Source organism: Herpailurus yagouaroundi, unplaced genomic scaffold, assembly GCF_014898765.1.
Source record: "Herpailurus yagouaroundi ecotype Mexico unplaced genomic scaffold, PumYag 437, whole genome shotgun sequence".
In the NCBI taxonomy this organism is placed as follows: Eukaryota; Metazoa; Chordata; class Mammalia; order Carnivora; family Felidae; genus Herpailurus; species Herpailurus yagouaroundi.
The window spans coordinates 396,194-421,656 of NW_024412654.1; the positions used below are offsets into that span (position 1 = coordinate 396,194).

The window sequence follows — 25,463 nt, forward strand, 5'->3', positions numbered from 1 at the left end:
GCTCCAAAGCAGGAGTCACTTGCATTGGCACCCGAAAGACAAATAAGTACTTGCGCGTGGGAGGTGCGGGTTCGCCGTTCGTGGGCTCTGCGGAGAGCAGCCTCAGCGCCCACCCCACCTGGCGGCTGGGCCCTTTGCCCCCTTGGGCCTCCTAGCCACGCCCCCAGCGGGGCCGGGGCGGGGTGAGGGTGACCACGCCCGCAGCCTGACAGATTGGGCGGGACAGGGCGGGGAGCGGAGTCTTGGCCACGCCACTTCCGTCGGAAGTTCGTTTGTCTAGCTTCCGGTCGGAGGTTGTCTTGCAAATCCCGAACGTGTGTTTCCACAAGGGAGACAGCCCCAAACTCACTTTCTGAAACCTGCCTCGCGTCGGATGTGAGTGGGCTCGAGTCCGACACTGCGGTCGGGGCAGCCCGGCCCGAGGGCAGCTGTTGGCAAGTACGGGACGGTCTGTCTTCCGGAACGGAGGCGGCGCGCACAGGCTGTTTCCGGAGGGTCCTAGCCCGTCGCTGCGCCGCGCCCCGCCCCTCGCGCGGCCACGTCTCCGTCGGAGCAGCCCGGCCGGCGGCCGCCTAGGCTTCCGCAGCGCCGGGTGAGGGTCGCGGGGGAGGCGCCCGGCCCGGGAGCCCGGCTCGGGAAGGGCGCAGGAGCGCCGGGGGGCCGCGGCACGGTCGGGCGGAGGCCAGGCGGCGGGCGAGGGGTGACGGGGCCTGGGCGGCCGCGGAGGGTGACCGCGGCTCCACCTGGAGCGGCTCCGCCCCGCGTTGGTCCTGCAACTCACCGTTGGTAGCCTCGGGGCCTGGAAGCCGGCCTGTGCAGCTGTTAGCGGTACTGGCTTCGGAGATGGGCGCACAGCAAGCCGTTCGGAAGCGCTGTCTGCGCGTAACGGGGCGTGATCTAGTGGAGCTACCCACAGCTGCCCAGCAGCTGCATCAGAGTGACAGCCTCTGGCCTTTTGCAGAAGTTCTGCCAGGATGACAGACGTGACACGGGGTCGGGGCATTCGTGCGGAGTTGGGTTTAGAGTCCGCGTAGCTGCTTGCCTCTCCTTCCGCCTCGATTCCATTTAGCTTCTGGGTGCCTAGAGGGGCTTCAGCCTTGCAGTGGTATTTCCTAGAGGAGCCGGGCCAGGCACGGTCACTAGTGTGGAGCAGGTGAACAGCTCGGCCTCATCCAACAGATAGTTGCTGAGTGTGAGTCGTGTGACAGGCACTGTTGACTGTAGGTCCTGGGACACGTGGGTGGAGTTGTGCGGGATCCCTGCCCTCCCTGAACTCACATTCTAGTGGAGCGATGGGGACAGTAAATGAAGAAGTAGTATGGGGTGTTGCTTGGCGTGGGTCTGTGGGAAGGCCCGTGGGGAGTGGTGACTTTTGGGCCAAGGCCTCTATGACCAGCAGCCAGTCATGGAAAACTGTGGGATGAGAGTGTTTCAGGCAGAGTGAGCAGCAGTGTGATGACCGTGAGGGACGATGAGTGACTTTGGTAAAGAAGTAGTGTGTCAAGGGCGTAACAAAAAAGGAGGAAAGTGGCGGGGTGGAGGATGCAGTGTAGGGAGGAGCCAGATGGTATGCGGCTTCTTAGTTCATGGTAAGAGGTTTGGGTTCTTGACAGTGTGATTGAAAACTACTGAGACCTAGTAAACCATGTACAGGTGACTCATGCATTTAAATTTTTTTTTAATTGTTCCTTTACTATTGCCAGCATAACCCTTTCCTGGAGAAGTAGCTTTCAGTTAACATACGACGAATGGCAAGAAAAGAAAAGAAAACTCATCTGACATTACTCAGATTCAAAAGTAGCTTTTTTTTTCTTTTTTTTCTTTCTTTCTTTCTTTTTTTTTTTTTTTGGCCAGTTGCCTTTAGCAGTGTGCATTCTTAAGTGAGAATATCTTCTAATTGACTTTACTATCAATTTTGACGAGCAACAACTGAAGGGAAGATAACACATAATAACAGCTACCATTTATTGAGGGCCTGGGACAGACCCTGTGCCTTGTTGCATTTAATCCTGGCAAAACTTTGTATTCTGTTTCTCATCATGTTCCTGATGAGGAAACTGGCCAAGAGTGGTTATGAAACATGCCCATGACCTTACAGCCGGGGGTGGAGGAGTCAGGACTGATGCTGGAGCCTGCGCTTTACGTGGCATTGCTGTACAGGGACAGAGGCCTGCCGGCTTTTCACTTTGTGTGTCAGTCCCTGTTTACTTGTGTACTTGTGGTTACTAGCGTGGCCTCAACTAGATGCTGTCTTCTTAAGGAAATCCTGTTTTATCTTTGGCCTTGCTGTTTGTTTCCAATTGCCAGTAGAAACAAATAAGGTGGGGTAGATGGAGCTGTTCGCGTGTATATTGAAATCATGGGAAGTTGAAGTCCTATATGTGCCTGAGACGACTTTCTTGGCATGAAGTCCTTTGATGCGGATGGCGTGAATTGAGAGTTATGAGCATTTTGTGAAGTTGTGATAACTGTCTCTTCCCTCCAGGAAACACAGCAGAATGCAGGTAGTCAAAAATGGTAATGTGATAAAACTGATATTAAAAAAATTTTTTTTTAATCACGAATTGGGGGGCAGCTGGGTGGCTCAGTCGGTTAAGCATCCAGCTGTTAAAATGTATGTGTATGTACGTATATATATGTGAAAAAAAAATTTTAATGTTTATTTTTTAATGCTTTTTTATTTATTTTTTGAAGGGGAGAGAGAGAGAGAGACAGAGCTTGAGCGGGGGAGGAGCAGAGAGAGAAGGAGACAGAATCCGAAGCAGGCTCCAGGCTCTGAGCTGTCAGCACAGAGCCTGATGCGGGGCTCAAACTCAACAAACCGTGAGATTAGACCTGAGCCTAAGTCAGACGCTTAACCAACTGAGCCACCCAGGCACCCCCCTATATATATATTTTAATGTTTGTTTATTTTTGAGAGGGAGACAGAGAGCAAGCAGGGAAGGGGCAGAGAGAGAGGGAGACACAGAATCCAAATCAGACTCCAGGCTCCGAGCTGTCGGCACAGAGTCTGACATGGAGCTCGAGGTCACCACCCTTGAGATAATGACCTGAGCTGAAGTGGCATCCGACTGCTGATCTCAGCTTAGGTCTTGACCCTGAGGTCATGCGTTTGATCCCCACGTTGGGCTCCACACTGGGCGTGAAGCCTACTTAAAAAAAAAATCACGAATTGGAATTCATGTTCCTAATAACCGCTTCCTTGGGATGTGCCCCTAGAAGTCTGACCCTTCTCTCTGCCCTGTTTTTGTGAGCACTGAGGTAGTGAGACCCTGACCGACTGAGTCCTGCTAAGTAAAGTATACTGGAGCCTGAGGACAGACACAGAATGCCAGCGTATTAGCTACAGGGAGATGTCACTTCAGCGGAGGCTGCTCTGGGCCTTCAGGGAGTTGTGTTGTCCGGCTCCAGGAGGAGCTGCGTGTGCATGGGAGCCATGTTTATGAGTTGCCAGAACGTGTCACAGTCCCAGGGTCTCATGCTGTGGAGGGCTGCGTCGTCCACCTCTGGAGCGGCATAGGACCTCTTGGGACTCAGCAGGGTTTTTTGTTTAGCAAGAAATTCACATAAAGGGCATTAAGTGAGTGGAGTACGAGATGGCACTGGGCTCAGACAGCCTGGCGCGTTCGTCTCCGTGTTTGCTTCATCAGTGGAACGAGCATCTCAGCAGACCTCCTCTTGCCTGGGTCCGGCATCATCACGGCCTCAGGCCATTTTCCTCAGCAGCTGCTTGGCTGCCCCTGTGCCTTCCCTGCTCTGCCGGGCCGTGTTGTGTGTCCAGCAGATGAGGGAAGTCCGGCTAGCTGCCTGCTCGGGTTCTTACCCAGGGGACGTTGCTTATCTGGGGTGTGGCCACTACCTGCTGCTCTCCCAGGGGCATTCTTTGTCTCCTTGGAACGGTAGCTTCCGAGGGGTTTTAGTTGGAATAGTCAGAGTTGTTCTGTATTTGAAAAGGCAGTGCTGATGCTCAGGATGCAAGCACTGTATTGTTTGGAACCACTAGCTTGGTTGCTAAGGGGTGGAACTTGGCAGGGCCAAAGATTGAAGTTACTAGCCTGTGTCGAGAGAGCGTCACTCGGAGTGGGGGATGTTCGAGGGGGAAGGGCCGACTGGGAGCGGTCGTTTCTGCTTCCGGGCCTCCTGTTGCGTGGAGGAGATGCACACACACCCTTCTGCAGTGAGCTTGCACACGGGGTGTCTTGGTGGCAGAAGGGAGTGGGCCAGGCACTTTACCTGAGGCCCCGCAGGACTTCGGAGCAATGCCTAATGGTGGATGTGGAAGGGCCCTCGGGGATTTGCCTGGTGGTCAAGGGGAAGGGGCCCCCACGGCAGAGGGACCAGCTTCTGCCTGAGCAGCACCCACCTGTCATCGTTGCCCTCGCAGGCACCATCGCCCCTGCCCCCACGGGGCGGGGGCAAAGACATCGCAAAGCAAAATGCAAACATTTTCTTCTGTTAAGGGACTTGCGAGGAGGGCCGGCACATACAGCGTGCCCTGCGCAGTGGCCTCTGATCCCACGTTCCACTGTATGTGTCGGTACCCATTCTTGAAGCGGCGAGCCTGTGATGAAGGGGACGGCCTGGCTGGCCTTTTGCTGACGTGCCTCGCCTGGCTTTGTGGGCGTCTTAGCTAAGGATCAGCTGTCTGCAGTAGCCAGGGGAAGGCCTGGTGGACAGTATTTGCCATGGAGCCAGGACCCTGTGGAACAGTGATTTTTGGAGGGGCCTGTAGGATGTGCAGGGACAGGTGTGGAGCCTCCAAGAGCTCGTGTGTCTATCCCCCCGCCCTGGGAAGTCGTTGAGGATGAAAGAGGGTACTGATTACTGTAGAGACAAAAACAGCATAGAGAACTCATTGCAGACAGGATCATCGGCCAGCCTCAGTAGCTCCCTTCATTTCTGTGATCCGGAATTTGGTTCAGTCTTCAAATATGTGCACAAACGAGCCACGGAGCCACACTGGCAGCCAGCGCTTTTCAGTTAGCTGGTTGGTACGCATTCTATCAGTGGTCCTTTCTAGTCCAACCCTCGTGCTGGTTCTACACGTGGCGCTAGACTGACCTTTTCATCTTCTTACCACACGATTACTCAGCCATAGCATCTTTGGCCTATAGGTGCCAGACAGCAGAGTGGAACGTGTGCGTTCTTAGAGCTGCTAGCCAGACACTCGTGGGTTTACACGGGGGATGCTGCCGTCACTAGTCACTCGATGCCTGGGTGTGCCAGGCTATGTCGACCACCAGTGGGTGCTTCTTCCTGGGGGACGGCAGGAGAGGACTGTGGCAGGAGAGGCACACCTGCCTTCTGCTGTTGAGTCAGCACCGGCCCCTCCATGTGCGGGCCACTGCTCAGGCTCTTGTCTGAGATGTCTGTGTGGGATTTGTAAGCCGCAGAGGGAAGTCATGTAACTTTTTGTCCTGAAACTTGTGAGACACAGAACAGTATGTAGGATGACGTGAAACTTACCATATAGGGAGTAAATGCCAGCATCTCTGCAGAATGGATAGTGGCTCACACCTTCCCTGCTGACGAGGAACAGGTTATGAATATCCTCAGTACACTTCAAAAATGGTAACCAGTTGCCAAACCTGGGGCAAAGTTTTGCTCCCTTGAACTTAGCCTAGCAGGTTGGGCTAAAAGCTAATCCTGACAGAAATGAAGGACGAAACTGATCACCTGCCCCGAGATGCCTTCTCTGGACCTCGATTCCACGTCCTCATCTCTCTGTGCTTCCCCTGACACAGCGTAGGGTTGCCATGTTCCGTGAACTTCGCCACCATGCCAGGCCTCGGAGGGGAGCTTGCCCTGTGAGTGCTCGGGCCCACGGGTCCAGGGCAGAAGTCACCGGCCACACGTGGCTATTTAACTCAGATTTCTTAAATTTAAACAAGTAGCTTAATTCCTCAGCCTCCCAAGGCCTGTCCCTGCGAGGGGCTACACGTGGGGTTCAGGTCCGGTTACAGAGTGGCTCTGCCCTGGCGGGCCGGCATTAGCCAGCTGGTTCCCTTCAGGAACAGGCCCCGGTGTGGTGGGTCAGCACTTTACCCTCAAACCTAGCATATTGTAGGTACTCAGGAGTTATCTGTTGAATGAATAAACCTGTTTATTACATGGATGTGAATCGGGAGCCAAGTGTTAGTCTTGCAATTGTTACTTCAAATCTGACAAATGAGGTTTCATGATACCTTCTTTCTCTTTTCCCTCCTGTCAGGTATCATGATGTTATTGGGTTTGATTTCAAGCCACTTATGAGACTGGACGTCTTCCCAAAATGGACGGCCTAGTGCGGGTCCTCCCAGGAGCTCCGGGCTGCTGCTAATGGCCGAGACCGAACCCGCCCGCAGCCCGCTTGCAGCCCCCGAGTATCGGTCCAGCCTGTGCCGTCCTGACCATGGACAGAGTGCCGGCCGGATCCAGCAGTGGCACCCCAGCTCGCCCCGAGGCCCTCCCAGAGCCCCCAGGGTCACTGGTGCCACCTGACCCTGACGCCCCGTGTAAGTCGCTGGTTACTCTGTGCTGCTGATGCTTTGCCTTTAGACGGGAGGCGGCGGATCACCTTGCATTTTGGAACAAGGCTGTGGTGCTTCAGACCGTAATGAACTTTTCGTTCAGAGTTTGTTTTTACTAATCCTGTGAGCGCTTTTTCTTAGTTGATGCCAACTTTAAATCACGTGCCGGGCTTGTCAGACCGATAGCTGCCCCGCTCTCTGCTCCGGCAGACACGGCAGCACCGGTCTCCGTAAGGGTTCTGTGGTGTTACCTGCCTGGCATCTACCTTTCGGATACACAAATGGTCCGGGAGTGATCCAAGGTTATTGGATCCCATTGGCAGGTTAGCTCATGGGTTCTTCATTCATCAGAAGTACAGGGTGAATAATTTACTCGGTTGTGAGGCCCCTTCCTGTTTAGGGGGGTCAGTGCAATGTGTCAGTGCAAAGTTGTAGGTATTGATGTACTCATTCGCTAGGAGAAATTGCATTTTCCTCTTGCAAAATGATGTTCGGGCACCTGCTCCTTCAACAGCAGGCAAGGCTGCTAACAGCAGGGGCCCAAGACCAAGGATCCAACGGTGGGACAGACAGGGAGCCGGCTCTTAGATCCGTCACTGAGACAGTGAACCCTCGAGCAGGGCCTTATTCGATCTCGTTTCACTTTCTTCTCGTGTAAGTGGAAGATTACTGGTTCCTGCACCCTTGGGTGGTCACGAGGGCTGAAAGAAATGGTACACAGGTCCTCAGACACAGTAGGAAGTGCTAGTGGCCCTTGTTTGTTATTGTTTCATCATCTTTGTTATCTATCTGCAGTTTGGCTTGTGTTTGGGAACAGTGGTCTTTTTTTGGCCTTTTAGATTTTTCTTTTTTAATGTTTGTTTATTTTTGAGAGAGAGAAAGAGAACATGGGAGAGGGGCAGAGAGGGGGCACGGAGGATCCAAAGTGGGCTCTGCACTGACAGCAGAGAGCCCAACAAGGGGCTTGAACTCACAAACCAAAAGATCGTGACCTGAGCTGAAGTCGGATGCTTAACCGACTGAACCCTCCAGGTGCCCGTCTGTTAGATTTTTTTAAAAAGTGCAATATAGGGGCGCCTGGGTGGCTCGGTCGGTAGGTGTCCGACTGCATCTCCGGTCATGATCTCGCAGTTTGTGAGTTCGAGCCCCGCGTCGGGCTCTGTGCTGACAGCTCACAGCCTGGAGCCTGCTTCAGATTCTGTCTCTCCCTTGCTCCCCTGCTCACACTCTGTCTCTCTCTCTCAAAAATAAACATTAAAAAAAAATTAAAAAAATAAATAAATAAAAGTGCAATATAATGCTTAAAAAAACTACTTTGTCATATAAACAGGAAGATGTAGAGACTCTTCCAGGTCTGTAAGCCCCTCAGAATGATAATCTAGTATCTGAAATGCAGGCTCCCCTGCCCCCTCACCCAGCATGGAGCCAAAGGGTTGTTTGAGTAAGAATTGAGGTCAGGTCAGGATTGTGGTCCGGTCTCTTTACTGTTGCTTTGAGCCTGTGGTGCCCCATTTGTATTCTGTTTTTCCTCTTGGGGAGGCATGACAGTGAGTAGCTGTATTGGTTGGGCCTCACATTTCAAGTATCAGAAACCCATTTTGAATTTGCTTGGGTAAGGGGGAGTTCCCTGGATTCATACTGGGTACATCGTGGGATCCAAGTGATGTGGATCCCCATAGGAGGCTGAGGCCTTGCTGCACTTAGGTACCTTTGGAACCACACCCAGAGACCCCTGGATCCTCCTTCCCTCCCTCCAGGCGCCATCTTGGTTCTTGACTGCCGACCGGCTCCCCAACCAGGGTGAGGCGGCAAGGAAGGTAAAAATCATTTAATTGTAAGAAGCCTTTTTTTTTTTCCTTTTGACAAGGAAATAGATTTTAGTGAGTGTATGACAGATCCACACGTAATAACGTTAGCGGTGAAACTGAGCTTGCTATGTGCGTGTATGGTCATCACTGGTTAAACTTGGGTGTTTATCTAACAACTGTTGATCAAACAGCACAGTCTCTTTGTCCTCAGATTCTGACTCTGTGCTCAGCTTTGCCATAAGTGTTCTGATCAGTTAATCTACGTCTTTACCTTAGATTTCTCGTTTTGGAGGATACACTTATGCTTTGAAATGACTTTGGAATTATTCCTTTGTAAATGTGAGGCGTGACTGATCAGCCCTGTGTCACCAGTGTCTGTTAGAAACATTATCAGCTGTGTTTTCAGCATTTATTTTCCTTTGCTGTTTTTTAAAAGCAGACTTCCATAAGATTTCTCATTGGTCTTGTTTAAAAAAATTTTTTTCAAGTTTATTTATTTATTTGGAGAGAGAGAGAGAGAGAGAGAGAGAGAGAGAACGAGTGGGTAGGGGAGGGGCAGAGAAAGAGGGGGAGACAGAATCCGAAGCAGGCTCCAGGCTCCGAGCTGTCAGCACAGAGCCCGACATGGGGCTCAAACCCACAAACCGTGAGATCGTAACCTGAGCCAAAGTCGGATGGTTAACCGACTGAGCCCCCCAGGCGTCCCTCATTGTTTAAACGAGAAGGAAGATTACTACTTAAATTCCACAAGCACTGGGCGGAGGGTGAGGGTGGTCCACGGATGAGGGTGTCTGGCCCTGGCAGGCGAGCAGCTGTCCGATCCCCACACCCACGTGAGGAGAGCCCGGCCTGCTCTGCCACCAGAGTGAACGGTCTCCTAGGACATTGGAGATGGCTCGTGCTCGCACGTCTAGAGGCTCTCCTGTCCTGTCTTCTCCGCATGTCCGAAATGCAGCCGCCTCTCGTGGTTGACACTGTGATGGCTCAGCACACTCTCTCTTGCAGGTGCCAGTGTCGAGGCCCATAGAGCTGCAGATGGAGGGCGAGGCCTGGATGGACCTGGCAAGGGGGACACCTGTCAGAACGGGCCGACGCCACTCTTCCCAGACCCTGCATCGCCTCTTGGTCCTGCCACGAGCCCACTGGGTCCCGAGGCCTCTGCAGGTGTGGCTGATTTCCATGACAACCTAAGGAAGTCTCAGGGGACTGGTGCTGAGGGCAGTGTTAGAAAAGAAGCTTTGCAGTCCCTCAGACTCAGTCTTCCTATGCAAGAAACACAACTGTGTAAGCATCTGTTCCCGCCGGCTCCTCCCTGCCCTCCCCTTCCTCCTGCGGCGCCCCCGTCGCTCCCCACCCTCCAGACACGCTCGCTGCTCGTCCCTCTGTCTCCACCGGTCTGTCGCTGTGGTGGGTTGTGCGTGTTGCGTGCAGCTCCATTTTGGAGAGAAGCGGCGTTCCCTCGTGGTCACGCTGAGGGTGTGGCTCAGGGTCTGGGCTCGAGGGACTGTGCGCGGCATGTCTTATGCTGGACGGTGAGCAGACAGTCAGTGGGGAGTTAAACTTCAAAATCTTTCTTCTGTGAATCATTTTAATGAGCGCTTACCCCTGGGGACCCAGGGGCAAACAGGTCACAAACTGGCAGACTGTGAACCCTAGAAACGTCCAGGCCTCTTTCCAACGCGTTTTTCCTCCACAGACATACATAATTTTACATAAAGGGATCGTACCACACACGCTGTTTTTCCTCTCCTTCCCCTTCAGTACCTCGTTCCCTCCCCGCCAAGTAAGCCACATTCTCACGTGACCCTTCACGGGCCTCTAAACAGCCAGGTTTCGGGTGTTTTCGGTCATCGTTTTTTACAAAGGGAGTCAATTGTAGCATCCGGTGTTTTCCATAGTGCTATGTGGAGGTCGCCCCAGGTTGTCTGATGCAACTCCACGTTCTTGCTTTTGAGGCTGGTCGGGGCCCCGTGCGTGGCCCGGTGGGCCTCCACTTCTGTTCGTCGGCCGGAACCCCCGGCGCTGGCGAGAGCGCCCTGGCGCCTGTGGGCACGGTGTGGCCGCTTTAGTTTCTGTAGGCTCTGTCCCTGGAGCGCAATTCCTGGTCAGAGGTGGGGGCGTCTTTACCTCCGTCATGCGGAGGCCCGTGGCCGCTGACGACCGTGAGATGACGTGGCCCCCCCTGCACGCACAGGCCCTACTGTCACTCTCGCCACTGGCTGGGCGGCTGTGCCCGGAGGCGCTGTGCTCCTTACGCTTCCCTGATCATTCGGGCACTCTTCACCTGCTGGCCATTCGGTCGTTTCTCTGAATTGTCTGCTGATTTGTTTGGCCCATTTTTCTTTTGGATTGTTTGCCCTTTTCTCCACAGGCGTTATTCTGCTAGGGCTGCAGCGTCTTTATAAAAATTCTGTACATTTAGGGCAGGCGCCTGGCTGACTCAGTCTGCAAAGTGTGCAACTCTTGATCTTGGGATTGTGAGTTCCAGCCCCACGTTGGGCATAGAGCTTACTTAAAATAAAATAAATTTTAACTGTCAACACTAAAGTCCAGAGATGCCATATAAAAGTGTGGATTCTTGACCGTAGGGATTTGTGAGCCCTAATGCCAGGTGCTCACTTGGTGAGTGTGTACCCGACCCTCAGTCTGCTGACTTGGGGGCTCCCTGCTTGAGGCCATAGACACCTGGGGGTTTCCCACATGGACCCCTGAGCCTTGTGAAAACTACTAGATCTTTTCGGTGATGAACACACACATTAGTGGTAATTCGATGAGTTCCTAGCGATGTTCTTGGCCTGTGCTCAGGTCTGAGGGATTATGTAAGACAACGGCTGCTGATCTCCTCAGAATCCGCATCTGAAGATGATGCGGTCTATAAAGTGGTTAAATTGTGACATTTTCCTGCTCTCATCAGCGCAGCAGCCGACCCTGCCTGTGCGCGTGGCAGCGTGCTGTGTACACGTCTACACGTCTGCTGTGTGTGAAGGAACCCTGGGGCCATTGTGCCTTTTGCTTGCTATTCAGCCCTTTTATTACCCAAAATAAAAGATTGGGGTTTTGAGATATTTTAAAATCTGTTGTTGGCCCCAAAAGTTGTCATTTCCCTTTCTGTCCTTGAGCATGGCCCCTGCCCTGGAGCCGCCTCTGTCAGGAAACTGAGGTAACCAGCCCCAGGCCTCGCAGGGACACCTGCGTGGCCTTCACTTTCAGGTGAGTCCCGAATGCGTCCCTGTGACAGTGCTTTTCCCTAGTGAGTAACCTCTGAGTACTGCTTGTATGAGAACCTTCTGATTTTGCAAAACTGTACTGTAACATGACTCGCTGTAGGGATTTAGACAAGCTGTGGGTCAGATTGTGTCCCTAGATGTAACCATGTGAAGAAGGCATGTCTGGTGACCGTGGCCACATGCCAGGGTGGCTCATGTCCCCCGTCCCTGGGCCCCGCTTCATCGGCACTGCTCTCTGTGTGCGCCTATGTGAAGTCACAAGCGTGGTTGGAGCCAAGTGGGAGCTGAGGGTCCCTGAACCTCAGAACATCGGCTCTGGCACCGACTTCAGATTTACTTATCTTGTTACTACAAGTCCATGGGTGACCTGTGTCCGTTTTCCCAGCTGGACGCCTCTAGGGAACTGTGAGCACAGATCCTGTGCTCGACCGGTGAGTCTTTGACCGGGCACATCTGGTCTGTGGTCGGTGTCCGAAGCTCACAATTGTCTCCATCTGGAAATAGCTCTTTCAAACTGGACGGCTGTGTGTTGTTTGGAGCTAAATCATATTTAATTGGTAGTTGAATGGGAACAGCCAAGCCACTGTTCTGGTTTGTCCTCTGTGCCCTCATGCGTCACGAGTCACTAAGTGGTCGTTCCTCCACGGCAGGTTCAACAGAGGCTTCCCTGCCCCTGGAGAAGGAGGAGCAGGTCCGACTTCAGGCTCGGAGACGGCTCGAAGAACAGCTCAAACAGTACAGGGTGAAGCGCCAACAGGAAAGAGTGAGTCTCCTTGTGTGTGTGTGTCTGTGTGTGTGTGTGAGAGAGAGCATGAGCGGGGGAGGAGCAGAGGGAGACAGAGAATCCTAAGCAGGCTCTGTGCCCAGCACAGAGCCCGACGCGGGGCTCTATCCCACGACCCTGGGATCATGACCTGAGCTTAAATCCAGAGTCGGATGCCCAACTGCCTGAGCCACCCAGGCTCCCCAAGTCTTCCCGTCTTGAACAAGCTCATGGAAAACTTCATGTGTGAAAAACAGTAATTAGATGTAGTTTCTAGGATCTGTCATTTATTTCTCTGTGCTGGGATGGCCTTCTGTGCTTCTCTGGAAAGATCATTTCTGTCTGCAGTTCCCACCCTTTGGGGAGACTGTGGCTCCTGCCACATATGGCCCTTCCTCCCTTGGAACAAGCATATTTTATTCCTATATCTGCCATTTGAAAAGCAGAGACCACAAGTACTCAAGTATAATTATTCTTTCTACTTGAGCAGCCAGTCCTAGGTTTCAGCTGTGTATTTGATGAGTGACGTAGTTTCTGCTGACCTTTGGTGTTAGAATACGTGCTGTGTCATGCGTATTCGGTAAGTACATCGTATGGTACACTAAGGTCGTTTTATTCACACGTAAGACTTGTTGGTGTGCTAATGAAAGCAGTCTTTTTAGTCCTATCAAGTGACTCCAGGCAGGTGGGTTTGAATGTTCATTTCATACTTTGTCCAACTTTTCTGTGGACTTGAGAGTTTCAAATGAAAGGAATTCAAAATTAAAATGAAACTAACTTTTGTAAATGCTTTAGGTGGATGGTTTAGTGGTGACACATCCCCCTCAGGCTGTTTTCCCATGAGGGAACTGTGACCTTGTGGGTGTCACTGCTCCAGAGCCAACGTGAATGGGTTAGAGGAGCCGGCACCAGACTCTTTTGCCTGGTCAGGGGCTTCCAGAGGTCCGTCCACACGGCCCACCACAAGTTAGCAGTAAGAGTGGTTAATAATCACTACATGCCCGGCACTGTGTACTGTTCCCTACAGAAGAGGAGCCTGAGGCTTGGATAGTAAGGAGCCGGTCAGGGGTCACTCAGTGGTGAAGAGGAGAGTCCGGGTGTAGACCAGACAACATCTGTGGGCCAGGGCCCATCCACACTTTGCCTCCCGGGCCCGTCTACACTCTCCCTCCCAGGACCCCTCCACACTGTCTCCCTGGGCTTGTCTGCACTCTCTCTCCTGGGACCCAGCCGCACTCTCCCTCCTGGGACCATCCACACTCTCCCTCCTAGGACCCATCCACACTGTCTCCCAGAGCCCATCCACACTCCCCTTCTCAAGGTCCTGTCCACACTCTATCTTCTAGAGGCCTGTGTGGTTTCATGCCACATTAGGTGATTAATATGTCAGGAGTTCAGTGTAGGATTCTAAATGTGAAATTTAGCATCACTAAAATTACTTAAAAAATTACATAATATACACATAACACGGGTGGTTTAAAAGTTTTTTTGTTTTTTTTTTTGAGACACACACACACACACACACACACACACACACACACACACACACACGAGTGAAGGGGGAGGGGCAGAGAGGGAGAGAGAGACTCCCAAGCAGGCTCCAGGCTCTGAGCTGTCAGCACAGAGCCCAACATGCGGTTTGAGCCACAAACTGTGAGATCATGACCTGAGCCGAAACCAAGGATCAGATGGCTGAACCAGCTGAGCCACCCAGGTGCCTCATAACTGGTGGTTTAAATGGAAGGATACTTTTGGGGGCTTCTGGCTGGCTCAGTCAGAAGAGCATGTGATTCTTGATCTCAGGGTCATGAGTTTGAGTCCCATGTTGGGTGTAGAGATTACTTAAATAAATAATCACTTTACATGGAAGGATACTTTCTTAGCCCTCAGTAACATACCCGCTCTCAAAGTGATGGAAACAGGCATTGTGTCTGTCACATGTTGGTCTGACCAAGTTATGATCTCTGCTTGCTCAGAAGCGAGGAAGGCAGGGTGGCTGCAAGATGCTGGGGCAGGGCCAGCTGGGGCAGAATGCAGCCTGGGGAGGCACGGTCCGGTGTGAGGACCGGAGTCTCAGTCAGTCCCCACGGCCTGGCGCCGCACGGCTGTCACCGAAGCTTGGAGCTGAATGTCTGGCTGCACTGGGGTCCGCGGCTGCCTGTGTGAGTGCAGAGGCCCGTGTGTGCGGCGTGTGACGTGCTCACGACCAGTCAGCATCACCTGTCTGCGTATCCATGACTGCAGGAGAGGTGTTTTGAGGTTGGTTCAGACTGGGAGAATCTGCCAGACCTCATCATGGGTTATGGGGGTAGGTCCACGTGAAGGGGCCTAGGATCATCTCAGTAGCTGCTGAAAAGGTGTTTGTGAAAAGTCAAAATACGCAAAACAAGTGAACTAAAACTCCTGAAGGAGAAACAGGGTATTTCTTTAGGAATATTTCGTTTACGTGAGGAACGTAGTTCAGACGTCATCCTCACGTGGCGTAGATGATGAGAAGTTCTCCATGCTGCCTTCCTCCCTGTGTCCTGAGTGCAGAGTGGGGACCGCCTCACCCTATGCAGTAGTCTACCCGCATTTCCTTAACCAAGCTCGTGGTCAGCATTCCGGTTGTTGCTACATTTTTGAAATTGCAAACAATGCCGCAGTGAACATTTTGCGTCTTGGTATATTCTTGTGGGCAAATCATTGACTTTCACATTATTGGGAAAAGGCTTTATGTATTTGTTAGTTGGATATTCAGTGTGCTCTGGATAGGCTGGACTGGTTTATACCCCCGTTAACAGGGATGAGACTGCGAGTGTTGGCCATCCTTGGCAACATTAAAACAACAAACACTGAGCTTTTGTCCTCCGACAGGTGAAAACAACAGTACCTCCTGTCGGGGAGCACCTTTTACGTGTTAGTTGTTTGCGTGTCTGTGTCGGTCTTTGTTCATTTTTCTTTTTTTTTTTTAAAGTTTATTTTTGAGAGAGTGAGAAAGCATGGGTGGGGGAGAGGTAGAGAGAGTGAGAAGTGAGAGAGAATCCCAAGCAGGCTCCACGTTGCCAGCACAGAGCCCGACACGGGCTCGAGCCCATGAGCTGTGAGATTAAGACCTGAGCTGAGGTTGTATGCTTAACCGACTGAGCCGCCAGGTGCCCCGTCTTTTTTTAGCTATTTTTGCTCACTAGTTGGTATTGTTCTCGTCACATCCCAGGATCATTTTGAGATGGTTCCTTTTCTCCTCCTTGACCCCCTGCCCTGTTGGGATAGCACTGACTTTGTAGAGTAAACCTAGGATTGGCTATGTCTCTAAGAGAAAGTCATTTTGAAATAGCATCAAGGAACACTATCTTCTGTCATCCATTGTCTCATTTAAAGCCGTTAGGGAAGTTCTAGCTGATGTAATAATGTAAGAAAAAGAAATAAGAGATATAAATATTGAAAAAGAGGAGAAATGTTATTTGCAGGTATTGATAATGCCTTGGAAAACTCCAGAGAATCAAGTGAAAAAAATTATAATATATTAAAATATTATAAAATAAGGGCACCTGGGTGGCTCAGTAGGTTGAGCATCTGACTTCGGCTCAGGTCATGATCTCACAGTTGGTGAGTTCGAGCCCCGTGTCGGGATCTGTGCTGACAGTGTGAAGCCCCCTTCGGATCCTCTGTCCCCCCCATCTCTCTCTCTGCCTCTCCCCTGCTTGTGCGTGCGTGCTTTCTCTCTCTCTCTCTCCCCCTCTCTCCCCCCCCTCAAAAATAAAATAAACCTTAAAATGTATTTTAAATTATTAAAATAATGAGGGTTCAGAAAATCGTCAGTTTAAAATACAAGTATAAAAAATCAATAGTTAGCCTAATATGGCTAGTTATAAAATTAGTGGGAAAAGAGAATATTTACGGCAACAGCATGATAAAACATCTAAGAATTACATAAAATGGCAATGGTTTGGAATCTCAAGCAGTCCGGCGTGAGCAGGTGTGCGTAACTGGAAGCACGGCTCCTTAGCCCCTGAGTGATCGTACATCTCAGGTGGCTGTGACCCAGCAGGGCCGCTTCGGATCTGGACGTGGTTGAGCCTGTCGAGAAGAGTGCGTGCGCAGGGCTGACGGGACAGCTTTGTAAGGCCCTGCCTGCCGGATACGTGGGGATGCTGCACGGTCCTGGTCGTGCGGGGCGTGTGCCCAGGGCTGGCGCAGGGAGGGTGGCCGGTGCAGCCTTTCGGGCCGCGAGGTTTGAACGCTGCTGTCACTCGTAGACGTGATTTCTGTACTTTGGTTTCCTCCCCAGTGCAGTCAGCCTGCGGCCAGAGCACGACTGTCCAGCACGCTCGACCCGGAGCTCATGCTGAACCCGGAGGCCCTGCCCCGTGCCAGCCCGGTGGCTCTGACAAAGGAGTACTCCTTCCTGCGCACCAGTGTCCCCCGAGGGCCGAAGGTGGGCAGCCTGGGGCTCCTGGCGCATCCCAAGGGGAAAAGAAGTTCCAAACCAAGCAAAATCCGGTCTCTGGCCGATTACAAAACTGAAGACTCCAGTGCCGGGAGCTGTGGTGGGAACGCTCCGGCCGCAGACGCTGCCGGGGGCACCCTGAAGCAGAGCCGGAGCAGCGTGACATCAGTAGTGTCCGAGGTCAGCCCGTGTCCTGAGGCCGAGGACCACCTGGAGAACGCGTCCCTGACGGGCGACAACACGTCCGAGGCTGACGGGAACGAGAGCGATAGTTCCTCCCTCAGCAGCGTGTCTACCCGTGGGACGCGCGGGCTTCTGGTGGACCCCGTGGGCACTCGCGACGCTTCCTATGTGGTCAACGGTCAGGAGATCGCCGCCGCTGCCCTGGGCCAGTTCCCCTCCATCACGGATGTCCTCCAGGCTGCGGCGGCCGAGCACCAGGACCAGGGACGGGAGGTCAATGGGGAGACGCGCAGCCGGACAGACAGCATCTGCAGCAGGTGGGTGCTCCCTCCACCTCCAGAGCCGACCGGCGGCGCTGGGTTTCTCCTCGTCACGTCCTGAGCGTGTAACGTTTCTGTCTACACAACTCTGTCGTTCTGTAAGACGTGGGAGCAGGTCAGGAACCGCGTCCAGTGTTAAGGGATGCTGTTTCCAGTATTTACGTACACTCGTGTCTAAAGCTGCACGGATACTTCCCTGGGCTGACCAGCTCCCCGGAGGGTTTCTTGGGAGCGTTTGTAAGAGCGTTAGTGGTCCACTGAAACCTTCTAACTGTATTTATAATGTGGCGGGGACTGGAGCGGCGGTGTGGGGAGCCCAGAGACTCTGGATGCGTGAGGAGAGCTGGCGCCTGATGCTCTGTGCCTTTGTCCCCCAGCGTGTCCCTGGAAAGCTCCGCTGCGGAGACGCACGACGCAGTGCTGCAGGCCCTGAAAGACAAGATGAGACTCGAGGGTCAGCTGGAGGCGTTGTCTTTAGAGGCCAGTCAGGTAACGGACGCTGGAGGCCGGGAAGGCGCCACGGCTTCGGGGCGCATGTGCGCGGCCTGCGGGCTGGGTGCTCAGTCCTCTGTGTCCTCACCCTTTGTCCGCCTGCGTGGCTCGGTGTCTCCCTGTATGTCGGTCCTGACTCTGGGATGCGGGCCCGACAGTCCCGTTGGCGGGTCTCACCGTAAAAGACACTGGTAAAAGTGTCATCTTTGCCCTTTTAACACTTTCTGCTGCGGGTTCTGCCTTTTCTGATGTGAGCTTTGCTGTATCTGTTCAGTCTACTCCTGAAAACCATTTCTGCCCCTTAATTTTCAGTTTTCCTTGGCAAGTGGGGTAAATCTGTTGAGTTGAATTCAGCTGTGTCCATTTGGTGTGGAGAGCAGGGGACACACGGGCACAGAGGCAGTGTCGCGGCAGCATGGGTGTCCTTCAGGAGCGCGTCCCAGCACAGGGTGTGGGGCAACGGCTCGTGGCGGGAGTAGCTTCCTCTCGAGCCTGGTGTGGTTTGTTGAATGGCGTGGTCCAGGGACGCAGACCGACCCCTCTGTGCACGTAAACCTGGCGGTGGTTGCTGCGATTTCAAGGTGAATTGTGGTGGCTCATGGTTGTCACTGTCCCCGTAGAACCTCATCCAGCGCATTTCTGCTTCATTTGCACCTCCGGCCCACGAGTGATGTAGGAACCTTTGCTTGTGTTTATTTTACTTTACCTTCTTTTCCTCCTAGGATACTGACTGGCTCTTGAGTTGTGTGGATTGTGGCGGGTGTGATCCTTTCTGGCCTCCCTGTTAAAATCCAAGTTGTTATTATTATTGCAAAATCTCATTGTGTTTGCTCACCTAACTGGATTTTTGGGGTATTTGTCGTCCCGTTTGCTGAATTTGATGTTCGTCTTCCTCATGTTGGTTTTCCCCTCACGCGTGTTGATGTGCATCTGTCTGCCCGTCTTTGCGCTTTGGGATTCCCGTCCACACGCCTCACAGATGGATTTTTGGGTGGGCGGGAGATGCTGATGGCAGACAGGGCACGTGCCTTCCCGCCGTCTCTCAGACGTTCTCTGCTGCCCGAAGGCCTCTGCTCGTGGAGGCCCCACCTCCCGCTCACTCCCCCTCGGTCCTACCGACCGTGTCCCTGCGGTGCCGCCACCCGGCGCCGGGCCGGGCCTCGGGCTGCCCCGTGCCCAGCGGCTCCGGCTGGAGCCCCTCAGAGCCCCTCGTGCGCAGTAGCAGGGGGCCTTTCCCGGGAGGCACGGTCCCAGACCTGAATCTGACGGCACTTGTTGTGGGGCTCCCTCAGCACGCCTGGTGTTCTTTCTTGGGGTGTGTGCGTGTGCGCAGTGCTGCACTCGTTTCTTTTTTGAGCAAATGTGTTTTCCAACGTCCTCATGGGTGAGCGGGTGCTCGCACGGCCCGGGCGCTGCTGCGCAGAGCGTGAGCGGCTCTGGTCACCCCTCCTGCCCCTCGGGCCTGTGTGGAGGACCTGCCTCCTCCCGGGAGAGCGGTTGGTGCGAGAGCAGCTGCGAGCCCGGGAGACACAGTGCTTCCCTCTGAGTCTCCGCGGCTCCTCTCGGTGGCGCTCTTAACGCACGGGCGGCAGTGGCTCGTCTGAGAGCCGCTTTCCGGTTGGGGGGTCTGTCCAGGCACTTAAAGAGAAGGCGGAGCTCCAGGCGCAGCTGGCTGCCCTGAGCACGAGGCTGCAGGCGCAGGTGGAGCAGAGCCACAGCAGCCAGCAGAAGCAGGACTCGCTCAGTTCGGAGGTGGACACCTTGAAGCGGTCCTGCTGGGACCTGGAGCGAGCAATGACTGACCTGCAGAACATGCTGGAAGCCAAGAACGCCAGCCTGGCATCGTCCAACAGCGACCTGCAGCTGGCCGAGGAGCAGTACCAGCGACTCGTGGCCAAGGTGGAAGAGATGCAGAGGAGCATCCTCAGCAAGGACAACACAGGTGAGCGCGGCAGGTGGGGGGCGGAGTGGACTCGGGTCTTGGAAACGAACTCCAGACCCTTGCTAGTTGGTAGTAACGTTACTACCTTGCTCTGCCTTCAAAGCCTGTCGTGCGGGGGCAGGCGCGGCTCACTTTTTCCTCAGAATGGCAGGTTGTGCTTAAAAGATTGAAAGCCGACACTGTTGATGAGTAAACCTTTGTATTTCCTACTTCAAGTGCAGCTTTTGGTGGTGGTGGATCCCTGTGGGAGTCCCCTCTGGAGGGAGAGACAAGTGGGACGCTGGTGGCGGCAGGCTGTGCACAGAGAACCTGTTGTAGCCCTGTCCTCGCGCCGTCTTCTCATCCCGGGGCGTGTGCTGCACACCCCGCTGGGCGCCCAGCACGGCCCGCGTGCTCGCAGCACCTCCGTGCTGGCTGACAGGAGGAGGAGGGGCAGGGCAGGGGGCAGCGGAGAGCCACGGTTGGCCCAGACCGCACAGCCTCTGGTGCGGGCCAGGCAGACGGGGTTCCTCTCGCAGAACAGAGGGGTGGCTTGGGGGGCTGCTCTGGAGGGCCACAAGGCCGTGAGACAGGGCTTCAGATGTGATGACAGAAAACAAAGAGTGACAGACTGCTGTGACAGACTTTTCTGGCACCAGAAAGAAGAAACTGCTCGGCTGAGAAACACGCCGTAGACTGTTTTCAGTCTTTGGGCATTTCCCGATACGCAGTCCCTTAAGAAAATTATAAAATCCGGGAAGTTCTGAGCACCAAGATAATTGTTAAGTCTGGGTTGCGGGGCCTGATGACCAAAGCCCGTCGGGCAGCAGCACTGACCGCACTCACACAGGGCCGCAGCGCGGTGTGGACGCCCCCGTGGAGCTGACGGTGTGTCTCCTGTGGTTCTCGCTGGGGTCGCCTTTCTGAGGTGCTGGCAATCTGAACTCTGAAACACATCAGGCCCCAAGAGTTTCAGATAAGAGGTCGTGGATCCTCTTAAACTGAGATGGTTTTTTGTTTGTTTTTTAATTTTTGGGAACTGTCTTTAGAATGGTAGGTGTTTTTCTTAATATTTGGCCACTTTGGTTTGCACCGTGATTTAGGTCATCTGTGACTTCCTGCCCCCTTTCCTCCCACTCTGCCCTCATTAGTGGCAAGAGTTGACCACGTCAGTGAACCGGGTTTTGGTGCAATTAGCACAATACCAGGTGCCGCCTGGGCACCCACAGTGGCTTTGCGGGCACGCAGTTGGCCCTCGGTACCCACAGGTCTGTAGTTATGCGTTCACGGGCACACTCAGATTTGTCGGTAACCCTGAAGCAGGACAGTCCCTCGCAGGCAGGTGCAGCGCTGAGCACGGCTGGTGCCGCTTGACATTCACGCTTCCCGCTGAGGGGATGAGGCAGTGCTCCGCTCTCCTGTGTGAGCGGGTGCCCTTGTCCGGTCTAGTGTCAGAGCCTCTGCGTCTTTGTGCTTTGTAGGGAGGTTTTGTATTTAAAGCGAAGTCCAAGCACTATCTTGTGCTCTTAAGTGTGAGATGTCTGTGACGTGTCTCACAGAGGAAGTTCCGTGTGTTCGGTGAGCTTCCTTCGGGCATGAATTACGGTGCCGTTGGCTGTGAGTTCAGTATTGATGGGCCAAAAGTACAGATTAAGTAAAATGCCTTTGTACACAAGCTCACGAGACAAGGTTGTATATTGATCTGTTCACTCCTGTATTTCTCTGGGAGCCACGGTTCGGCATCCACAACTGCAGTGTGACCTCTGCAGAGACACTGAGTCTGCGTGGGGCGTCCGCGTGGAGAGACGGACACCGTGTGGGGCGTCCGTGGGGAGACACCGAGTCTGCGTGGGGCGTCGGTGCGGAGCTGCGGGCTCCTGAGGAGTGGGTGCCCTGAGCTGCTGTGCTTGCCTTCAGTGCACGACCTGCGACAGCAGATGACGGGCCTGCAGAGCCAGCTACAGCAGGTGCAGCTGGAGCGGACCACGCTGAGCAGCAAGTTGAAGGCGTCCCAGGCCGAGATCGCGTCTCTGCAGCACGTGCGGCAGTGGTACCAGCAGCAGCTCGCCCTGGCGCAGGAGGCCCGGGTCCGACTGCAGGGCGAGATGGCCCACATCCAGGTACGGCCCCGGACGTGTCTCGTGTGGGGCCCTGGCCTTTTCCCTAAATTAAGTCCTTCTGTTTTCAGGTCTCACGGTTGCCTTTAGGGAAAGTCTGCTCGCCGCTCATTTAGCTTCTTCTCCAGCCTGCGGAGCAGCCGCTGTCCGTGACCTTCTGACACAAGGGGTCTTACAGCTTCTGCTGCATCACTTTTCGTTCTGTGACGAGCCCCCCCTGGGGGGCGCCTGTAGTGGTTTGAACCCAGCTCTCAGACCCACGTCTGCCCGGGTCTGGGGACTCTGGCACCAGCTCTGGGCCCTGGTCGCTGCCCTCCTGGGACGTGGTTTCTGACACACAAGGGGCACAGTGTGCATCCCCTTCCTGGTTGGAGCTGGTCTCTGCTCCAGCTCCTTGACCACCAGGTCTTTGCAGCATGAGCTCTCCCACTGCCCTCCATTTTGTTGGGGTGCAGGCGTGTCAGCCTCGGATTCTGGGGGGTGGTGAGGGCAGGTGTCTGTCCAGGCTGCAGAGGAATGCTGGTCTGCACTTTCCCTCAAGGCCCCTTTCTCTGGGCTCATTGCGCTCCAGAGGCGGTCAGGATGACAGGCAAGTGGCTGAAAGGCACTTTGCTCCAAGTCTTGGGGCCTTGGACTAATTAGGTTGATTAGGAGGGTGCTGAGTGGTGCTTTGGTCAGCCTCTGTCTTCTTCTTGAATGCAGACATGGGTTTTGCTCTCTCTCCCTTTGGTTTTCTTTGTTCGGATGAAATATTATAGACTAACTAAAACTTTAATTCTCGGGTAGAAGATATAAAATACTAACTCCACTAAATGCTCTTTTAAAAAATAAAATCTAGGGGCGCTGGGGTGGTTCAGTTGGTTGAGCGTCCGACTTTGGCTCGGGTCATGATCTCACGGTCTGTGAGTTTGAGCCCCGCGTCAGGCTCTGTGCTGACAGCTCGGAGCCTGGAGCCTGCTTTGGATTCTGTGTCTTCCTCTCTCTCTGTCCCTCCCCTGCTTCACTATCTCAAAACAAATAAATAAACATAAAAAACAAAATCTAGGGGCACCTGGGTGGCTCAGTGGTTGAGCGTACAACTTCAGCTCTGGTCATGATGTCATGGTCTTTGAGTTTGAGCCCTGCATCAGGCTCCACGCTGACCCGACCATGCAGAGCCTGCTTCGGATTCTCTCTCTCTCTCTCTCTCTCTCTTTCTCTCTTTCTCTCTTTCTCTCTTTCTGTCTGCCCCTCCCCAACTTGCACACTCTCTCTCCTTCTCAAAATGAGTAAATAAACTTAAAAAAATCTACGGGGGGCCACCTGGGTGGCTCAGTCATTTGAACGTCCAACTTGGGCTTAGGTCATGATATCGTGGTTTGTGGGTTCGAGCCCCACGTTGGGCTTTGTGCTGACAGCTTGGAGTCTGGAGCCTGCTTTGGATTCTGTGTCTCCCTCTCTGCCCAGCCCCCCCCCCCCCCACACTCTGTCTCTCTCCTTCAAAAATGAATATCATTAAAAAAAATCTACAGTCTGCAGATATATGAAATAGAAATGTTCTTAAATTTGTTACGTATGTTTCAAGCTAAAGGACCCCGCAGGTACATATTTGTTCTACTTCCAACATACTTGGAAATAAATCACCATGCACGTTAACGCAAGCTTGCAGTGATGGTGCCTTTACATGAGACACGAAACAGTTAAGGAAGCTACATTTGTGTGTCTTTCCCCGAGTCAGAAATGAAGTTGGAGGGCAGAGCGGAGGAGGGGCTCTGGGGAGGAGAGTCAGCTGTACCTGACTTTCTCAGGCACCTCCAGATTCCGGGATCCGCCTTCCTGATTAGGTGAGGACGTTTTCTCTCTCTTTCTCTGGTAACACAGAAGTATTGCCAGGCACATTCAGGAGGCAGCATAGAGCAGAGTGGCTTTTATTCTGTCGTTGCCTTAAAACACAAGTCCCAGCAGGGGCACCCGACCAGCTCGGCTGGAAGTGCATGCGACTGTTGATTTTGAAGTTATGTGTTGAGCCCCACGTGTGGTGTAGGGATGCCTTGAAATAAGGAAACTTACAAAACAAAACAAAACACAGTCCTAGCAAATGGTACCTTCTCCTGTTCTGAGTAGCTTCCATTGAGACCCCAAAATTCACAACTTGTCACATGTGGCATCTCACAGTGTCAACGAGTGTTCACCTTGTATCTGGAAGTAACATGCTCGAAGGTCCGGTCACAGAGCCGTGTCCCCTGGCTTCTCTTTACCGAGCCCCCTCTTGGGGCTGGCACACTGTGCTGTAAAGCTGGGCACCTTCTCTGTAAGAGGTGGTGGGTCAAAGGAGGTCTAATAGTCTGTGACAGCCAGGGTCTGACCCCAGGCTGGATTGCTTCCTGGGAATGGCCAGGGTCAGCCTGGCGAGTATCTCGGACAGTTAGGCACTGAGAGGCCAAGGCGTGAGATGTGGCCGGTCATAGTTGGACAGGTCATTTTGGGGGCAAATTCCAGCCGCTGCTGTCCCTGCCATCCAGGTGAGAGCCCTCACCTTGAGGGTCCTCAGATAATACCTTCAGCAGGAACTTCTGTGTAGGTTTTGCTACAAAGTGCGTATGTAGCCTTGGGGGTATTAACCACTGGCCTCCGGGCTGCCAGCCTGCCCTTCTTCGGCACACACAGACAGCCCCAGTGTCAGGATCGGTGACAGGAGGGTGGGCAGTGAGCCCTGTGTAGCAGGGTCCTGGGGAACAGTTTCCCCTGCGGTTGTCACTGGATAGGACCCTCACTTTCATGGCCTCTGGGGTGGGCCGGGCTGTGCTTGTGTCTGGAATCTAGCCACTTTCTACCTTGTGGAATTTTTCTCTGAAGGTTGGACAGATGACCCAGGCAGGCCTCCTGGAGCACCTGAAACTTGAGAACGTGTCCCTGTCCCACCAGCTGACGGAAGCCCAGCACAGATCCATCAAGGAGAAGGAGCGCATTGCCATTCGGCTCCAGGGCATCGAGGTGAGGGCCAGGCGGCTCTGGGGCTTGCTCTTTTCACGCTGCGGCGTGAACTCGTCAAGGTTGAGAAAACTTACAGATGTGTGTGCGTAAACACTAATACTCTATCCATTCAGATGTCTATTAAACTAACCTTTTGGACAAGTGACAGTGATTCAGGGTTTGGCAGTTCTGTTCCTCACATCACTGGAAACTCATCCGTCTGTCTGATCTGAGTTGCCGGCATTGACTTATCTTCCACTAACTGTGTGGGCCTGGAGCCCTGCACTCGGCCCCGCGGTTGGGAAGGTGCTGGCTAGCAGGTGGGCAGGAGGAGGGTAGTGTGTGTGTCTCTGAGATGCCGTGTCTCTGACAGCCTCGCAGTGGTAAGCATTTCCTGTCTCTGAGCACTCAGCTTGTGTTTCCGTTGGCCCCCCAGCAAGCACACGAGCGACTTAGGATGTGGCCAGTTGGACCTGCAGATTGTTTCCAGGGCAGTGGGGGCAGTAGCTCTGACCTGTTCTCCTTAGCTGTGAGACCCTGTACCATTTCTTATCCTCTCTGAGCCTTGTTCCCTTGATTTATGAGATGAGGATGGTGACACCTGCTCAGTAGGCTTGTTGGGAAGAAGGAAGGAAGGTGCACAAGGTCTGGGCAGCGTGTGGCCTGGCGCTTCTGTGCTGGGGATGTGGAAAGTCAGCGTCCCGTGACTGGCGCTCGCCCCCTCCTGCTTCTCCGCGCGTGC

At 53.6% G+C, this 25,463-nt stretch overlaps 1 protein-coding gene across 5 annotated transcripts in view; it reads left to right on the top strand.

Moving 5' to 3' along the window:
- The first annotated feature begins 283 nt into the window (after positions 1 to 283).
- Positions 284 to 25,463, top strand: part of GOLGA3 (golgin A3) — a 47,205-nt gene continuing 22,025 nt past the window's right edge. The window contains exons 1-9 of one of the 5 annotated variants that reach the window (XM_040464175.1): positions 284 to 438; positions 6,212 to 6,494; positions 9,323 to 9,601; positions 12,195 to 12,307; positions 16,578 to 17,236; positions 17,617 to 17,728; positions 19,367 to 19,673; positions 21,570 to 21,772; positions 24,605 to 24,742. In XM_040464175.1, the coding sequence (XP_040320109.1) occupies positions 6,392 to 6,494; positions 9,323 to 9,601; positions 12,195 to 12,307; positions 16,578 to 17,236; positions 17,617 to 17,728; positions 19,367 to 19,673; positions 21,570 to 21,772; positions 24,605 to 24,742 (1,914 nt within the window). In that variant the 5' untranslated portion in view covers positions 284 to 438; positions 6,212 to 6,391. The other 4 variants (XM_040464172.1, XM_040464176.1, XM_040464174.1 and 1 more) reach the window with 4 other exon arrangements.